The 7234-nt window shown below is 39.5% G+C and overlaps 1 protein-coding gene across 2 annotated transcripts; it reads right to left on the bottom strand.

The window, feature by feature from the left end:
• Positions 1 to 1824: 1824 nt before the first annotated feature.
• Positions 1825 to 7228, bottom strand: LOC145432745 (uncharacterized). 2 transcript variants are annotated; one of them, XM_080309572.1, is made up of 20 exons: positions 6799 to 7228; positions 6440 to 6651; positions 6203 to 6342; positions 5952 to 6144; positions 5785 to 5883; positions 5376 to 5578; positions 5171 to 5318; positions 4963 to 5108; positions 4608 to 4900; positions 4386 to 4552; positions 3739 to 4284; positions 3548 to 3669; positions 3445 to 3480; positions 3293 to 3379; positions 3146 to 3235; positions 2495 to 2580; positions 2330 to 2441; positions 2131 to 2254; positions 2009 to 2072; positions 1825 to 1955 (listed from the first exon to the last, which is right to left on the bottom strand). In XM_080309572.1, exons 1-19 carry the CDS (start codon positions 7110 to 7112, stop codon positions 2038 to 2040), a joined length of 3153 nt encoding a protein of 1050 aa, XP_080165698.1. In that variant the 5' UTR covers positions 7113 to 7228; the 3' UTR covers positions 1825 to 1955; positions 2009 to 2037. The 2 variants fall into 2 exon arrangements, with proteins under 2 accessions (XP_080165698.1, XP_080165699.1); XM_080309573.1 differs by lacking the exon at positions 2131 to 2254.
• Between the last annotated feature and the right edge of the window lie 6 nt (positions 7229 to 7234).

Here is a 7234-nt window from a genome sequence, read left to right on the forward strand (position 1 = left end):
GAATAATCCTCTTTAAAATGACGGATGGTAACCTTAACCAACACACGGGTGACTCCCCTGTCATTCATTGATGCGCCGGATATGCCATCGATTGTAATCTATCAATTCTACATCGCAGTGGTTCTTAACCTATGATTAACTCAAGAATCCTTATACCAATCTACAAACCTTATGTGAACCCTAACTTTTTGCTGTCTTAGAAACGAATATACCACGTTACACAGCTAACTGCGCATCATATAAACTGCTATAGAATACCGGTGCCAAATAAAAATAGTAAATCAACGATAGTGCTGAAAGAATGAAACCTTTGAAAATGAGTATCCAATAACAACTATAAATAATAATGACTATTTGTTGCAAATCAATGCCAATCTTATGGTCCCTTTAAGAGACCACTTCGGAAATACCAGGCTTCACCTGGAAAGTGCCTCGCAACAGTGTGACATGATATTCTTGATTTGTAAATGAGATAAGAAACAATTGAGACAGAATCGGCATTTCAAAAACACAGGGTTTGGATTCGAGCCCAAACTTCTACTAGATACGCCACTGAAACCCCAACAGTAACAATACCACTGCTGATCGCGCCTATTTCCAGTCAGCCGATGATCGCTAAACAGCTGTGCTCTCAGGAATCATGATTCGGGTGTGTTTTGAGTGTTTTGACCTCCACGTAAACCATGTGATTGACTCGGCCGAGCAATAGGCCTTTTGCAGGACTTCGATCACGTGACTAGATACGCATAGCAACCGCAAATTGGTTAGCAAGCTACATTCTCGCGCACCTGCTTCAGTGCTAAATATCGCATAGTGTACTGTTGATTTCTGGTTGTAAACGTTTCGGAAATTTGTTGTAGAAGTCATTAGAGATTTACCCATGCTAGATGTCAATCCTGTACAAAGCACATAGAATGATATCGTCAGAATTACGCAGAAATCCGTCGTTAACGTAGCCGTATTTCGGATACAGTATATTATCGTTTTCGGGCTGTAAACGTTTTATATAAAACGCAAGTGTCATGGAAATGTGCAAGGATTCAAATATGTTGGATGTCTTTAATTCATGAACTATGTAAACTCCTTGCGTCAAAATGATCGACATTGTAGCCGTTATTTGGTAGTCAACTATGATTTCATGACACAAAATTCGACATCGCGTAATATTTATTGCAGCATTAAAGGGGCACTGCGCTCTAAATATGATGTGGTCTCAAATTGAAGGGCAAAACGAAAAAAAAACTTTGGCCGCAGCCGTTTTCTTCAGAACGCCACCGTAATGGAGCTGCAATTTATTGAAATTTCCAGAAACGCACCCGGCTGCAGCTGTCGCGGCTCCGGGTAATTTCTTAACCCGTTACATCAACAGGGGTTAAACCCGCTTAGACGCCAACCCGCCACACGCCAAATGCCACCCTGCGGCTGAGTCTCTACGTGGCGTCTGGCGTGTGAACGTGTTGAAACGCAGACTGGCGGCTGAATCGCTACATGGCGTCTGGCGTGTGAACGTGTTGAAACGCAGACTGGCGGCTGAATTGCTACATGGCGTCTGGCGTGTGACGCAGACTGGCGGATGAAGTGCTATATGGCGTCCAACATTTAAGGACGCTGTACTGCAACACGGCGTTCGGCAATTTTGTGACGCCGCGTTAGATATCGCAATCATGAACTGAACCACAATTTTGTATTTCTTTCTAATTAGAGATATAATTCTATTGCCCGGTTTTGCGAAATCAGTAATCCTAATAATTAAAAACAACTGCATAGCTCCGGTTACCCCTGGCTAGTCTCTGCTGCCCCTCCTTACACTCGCATGGAGATGAATGAGAATTCAAGTAACTATATTCAAATTATTCTGCAGTGCAACGAGCACAATAAAAACGACCAGTTTGTAGCTGTTGCCCTGGGTAATAACAATCCTGGTATGTCCGCGGGTCACAGCCGTCACATGCAACCTATAAAATACTTGGATCATTATACTGGACAAATCAACCTTTCAAATCCATACCCAATCCGTGATCATTGCATTTGACTTCTTCATTTATTGCAATAATTTGCCAATTCTCCGTCATCTGTACAGAAAATAGCTTGAGATTATTATTATTTTGCATGTGATTTGGAGTAACATACCGGTCTCATCAAGTAGAAGTTGGCCATAGTACTTTCGGTACTCTTCACAAGCTCGTGCAGTATGATCAAACTGTAGATCTATATCAGGAATTGATGCCCCACTTGTGCAGTAGAGTTCAGCAGCCTAGTGAGAGTAGGGTACAAATCATTTATTTGATACGAGCCATACTACATGATTATACATGAAAGTATTAAATACCTTCAAAGCAAGTACTCCACAATTATATCCATCTTTTTGTACATCAGTCCTGTCCAATTCAGTCCTTGGACTTGTCACAAACTTTCTTTTGGAGTACTTGCGTAGAAATTGGCTGAGTAAAATAGAAATGAGATACGACCCGTGAATAGCATCACACTAACTCACCGAAACTTCGTTAAAATATCCTTGTAGCAGTGCTCCTGGCCCATTGGATCATACAGAAGAACCATGTTTGATTCAACATCAGATATCTGAATAAGTTGACAGAATAACTATCACTACTCATACATTGAATGTTCATCATTTCGAAAAGATACTGCAATTAATAGAAGTATTGAAACAAGTTAGAGATAATAAGCAATCCAACACTTTAGTTGTAGTAGAGAGTAGACACGCACATTACACAAAGCAGATGTATTCTATAAGGTGCTATAAGTGTTAGTTTACGAATTTATAATGACGAAGACTGAATATGCTAGGTCTTGATTATCAGGGTTGTAAGCTAGTCACAAGTCAAGTCGAGTCATTTTCAATTCACCACCGAGTCAAGTCCAAATCATAGAGCAGAGGTTCGAGTCCGGTTCATGGTATTATGACTCGAGTCCTTGTGTTGACTGCAAAGTTTCCAGTTAAAGTCTTATTACTATTACCAATGGACAAAATACCAATCGGGTGGTTACGCTACTATTCTTCGAAATTACGATGAAATGTCGGTCTTGGCCGTCTGAGTCTCGAGTCATATGACTTGGTTCGAGTCATCAGAAAATCGTGACTCGACTCAAGTCATTATAACCTTGTTCTGTTGATTATACTTACTAAAAGAATCCAATGGTTACGGTCACCAGATCCACCTCCACAACATACATGGAGTGCAGCTATAAATGATTTCTTTGCGACTTTGTCGGCCTGAAATGAATCACTATAGCAGATAACAATTAAATCTCTTGGTACTATGTAGCATACTGTGATTTTTTTGACATGGTTGAACATTCCACCAACAAACCATGCAGTCGCCTGATGACTGGAAACCGCCATTATGTGACTTGCCCACTGCAATGATATGTTTTGCTTAGCCTTCAGCTACATGTTACTGGAGCAAGTCTAATAATACTTACCTTCTTGCAGATGGCAAAAAGAATACAATTCATCAACTGAAAATTTGGAGATGAACAGTAAACACGTTCAATTTCCGCCTTCATAAAAATGACTGTAAATTACCGTATCATTAAGCCAGCCATGCCCATTCAAAAGATGTAGGTCGGACGTTGATACAGGCTTCCGATTCAGGATAGCTTCAATCCTGTCTGTTTTGTGCAACGCGGCCCAAACAGAGCTTATTTCTAAAATGAATATTTTTATAACACATTAGTACGAGAGCTATTACTATTTCAAGATATTAAAAATGATACCTTTGAATTTGGATGGAAGTATCCGTTCGATTTTGCGTTTTGTGGTAATCATGTCGGCATCATTTTCAGAGATATCTCTCACAACAACGGGGCAAGATTCGATTATAGGCTGAGACAATGTGTCACAGCATGAATAGGAAGAGATGGAATTGTCAAGCGAATCAGCATGTAGTGATACTGTTACAGAATTTGTAGCAATGCTAGCAGACAAAGTAGTGAGAACAGGACGACCACTGGAATTTGTAACGCTCGATGATGCTTGTGCAGAATCAGTATACAATCCAAGAGACGAAATAGTGGCTGCGGGAGGGCTAGTGCTATTTCTACCAGTTAGTAACATTGATACAGAAGCGGTACAATTGGTGTTAGCTGAGCTAGCTGCAGCCGGATCGGTTTCCATATTGTTGCATTGTTTTCCAATTGCAGTGGGAGGATCGGTTGGTGACAATCCTACAGAACTGCTGTGAGAGGAGCTGATCGCAATCGTACTGGTAACCATATTGCCTGATGGTTTTCCAATTGGTGTATCATCAGCAACACATTCAGCTGCAAGTTACAACAATTTCAAAATTATATTATGGACTATGCGGATCATACAAAGTCGACTGAATGATCGAACAATGTCAGTTTAAATTTGCAGCTGGTACCTTTCATGGCCAGTGTCGCACGACCATCGTCAGTGAGAACAACTGACTTGGAGAAAAGTCTCTTGGTCTTTTTCATATATCTTTCATTCATTTTCATATTCTGTAGATGCAGAGAAACCCTCGAAACAAACATGAAATTCACTGCATCCATATTGCATAGAAAATGCCTGAAACAGTCAATCATTCAACTGGTGCTATTCAAAATATACACAATTCACTGACCGGTCTCGTGCCATGACTGAATTTTCTTGCTCAGCAACACTTGTGTTTATAAGGGCCAAATCTTTACAGTACTTCATATCTCTGAACGATTTCTCAGCTGACTTTTTCTTAGATTTTTGATGAAACCGGTCACTGAGAGAGTAGAAACTTCCCGTAGTTGCATCCAAGTTCAATGAAATCGGCTCAAGTTCACCGTCCAACTCCTTTTTGATATTAGCTTCAGTGTGCTCAAATAACATACCTCTGAATGGTGAGAACATACCAGGACTGCGATTTTCCCCATGGTGGGCAATCTAGAAAATGACATATAATGGTTGTTATACATATAACAGATCCTTTTTAAGCTTTCGCTAACCTGAGAGGCAATGTCAGAAATTATCACCCGGGGTTGATGTTTAAATGACAGAAGAGCATCGACATAATCTCTAGCGCTTTCTTGACGCAGCACATATTTGAAATAGACACATACTCCACATGGACATCTGAGATGAACTATCCCCCCTACAAATTTCATAAAATTCGATTAGATGAGGTACTTCAGGCATCTGGAGTATAAAGTTTACCACCACATTTGGTAATACTCTTGAACATTTTTGGGGTGATTGTCTTGAACAACAGTACTTCATTTATTTTATTGATCAGATCTACTTTGCTTCCTGTGTCATCGATTCCAACTTTTTGACAGATTTCACGCAAGTCAGTAAGTGTATTCTGAATAGAATGATGAAGCATATCTTACTAATTCTGCTGCTAAAATTTAGATCATACTGAAGGATTGTTCAAAGTCAGAAGTATCTCTTCCTGTGAAGTTTGAGCTTCATTCAGTTTAGACTTTTCCAAGGGCTTTTTGAGAAGAGTGCCTTTACGGTGTTCGGTATTCAAGAGCAAATCAGATTCCCTTGAGCTTTTCGCCATCCAAGGTGAGACACTGTCATGGCTTATCTTCACTTTCCATGGATTGTTAAATGTTTCTATAAAACAATGCAAAGCTTCTTGGAGGCACGGAACTGCAATATACAATTGGATAGTATATACTATTCAATTAAAACAATGTAGTGACTATGCCATTGTTCCTCTGAATTAAAGTCATCTTGAATTTTTGGATCATCTGGCATCACATGGTATGTCTTGATCTAAATTCGGGTTTTGAGAAAACAGCTCAGAAAAATTTCATTACCACAGAATCCTCGTCCAATAATTTCTTTTCTATATGCCATCCAAGATTCCTCAATATTTACACTGTCATTAAAGTGCACATCCCTTTTGGTAGCATCAACTGTATCAAAATCAACCATACAGACAAATAATAATGAGTGAAGTAGAATGATTGAAAGGTAAACATACCGTCAATAATACATGTATTCTTCCAATTGCCATCTCCCACAACTATAGATGGGGAATTGCCACATTTTAGACAGCTGAAGCTGTAATCCATGTCCTGCAGAGCCAAGAAATGGAGAAATGCATTTCTTATTTTGTTTATCGGAATCGTATCAGAAAATAGAGACACAAGATTGGCTCCCACGGAAATGTGATTCTGGAAGATAGTGAATGTATGTATAAAACAGTAAGAACTAAATATTGAATTAGGATACCTGAATCCCATTCTTCAAGTGGATACATAGTCGCAGCGTCAGTAAGATATGACCGTCAAAATTGTGTAGACCTGACTTATAATTTTGGAAGCGAACCTTCCAGCCACACGATTTGCAAGATTTTCCCTTGATACACACTCCTACAATTTAACAGATTGAAAATAAAATGCACACAAACCTTCAGTGGATCAACTTAAATCTGCCACAAAGGCAGCAATGCCAACTCAAATTGATTACCTTTCCCTGTACGACCCATTCCATAAATCTGAGCTTTTTTAATTACGCTAACTTCAAGGATTCCATTACACCTCGCACAAGCACTTTCTTCTGGCACCAGCTCTGAAACCATTCCTTCCTTCAGGTATTCAAAAGGTATATTTTCCGGAATCAGTTTCTGCTCGAGAAAATACTTCATACTGAATTCCATGTCATCGGTGAGAGGTTGAGAACTGCAAAACAAATATTGAGAGCCTAATTAATGAATGTCAAGATGCATACGCTCTAGTAAAGTAGACAGTGCTTGATAGTAAGAAATAATTTTGCAAAATTATGAAATTAGCATCTACATAATTATCAAGTGATGTAATCAACCTTACCTCGACACAGATGATATCAGCTCCGGCTCAGTCTGGAGCACATACCATTTTGCCATTGTGATATGCAAACACGATCCAGCCTTACATGAACAGAGACATGACCACGAGCCCACCTCAGCATCAAATGTCACCCTCACACGTTCACTAGGACTAAAATGAGTTTTTTGTCCCGTGAAGATCGAATAGTACTTATATCTATTCGAAATATTAAATGTCTCAAAATTTGCATACACCACTAGTGGAGCATTAAAATCCGCACTTTTCAGTCTCTCAGATCTGCATTTTTCACTTGTGGCACTTGATATAAGTTTCATTTCAACAAGACTGTTCAAAGCCGTTTCCTCTAAAGCAATGTTTGTACTTGTGTGTGCATTTTGTACAGCCTCTAAATGCTTACATTGAACTCCTGGATTTTTATCCTTGAGGGTTGCGAAAA

The sequence above is a fragment of the Botryllus schlosseri genome, unplaced genomic scaffold, assembly GCF_051294905.1.
Source record: "Botryllus schlosseri isolate E-star unplaced genomic scaffold, Bs_hap1 Bs131a, whole genome shotgun sequence".
Taxonomy (NCBI): domain Eukaryota; kingdom Metazoa; phylum Chordata; class Ascidiacea; order Stolidobranchia; family Styelidae; genus Botryllus; species Botryllus schlosseri.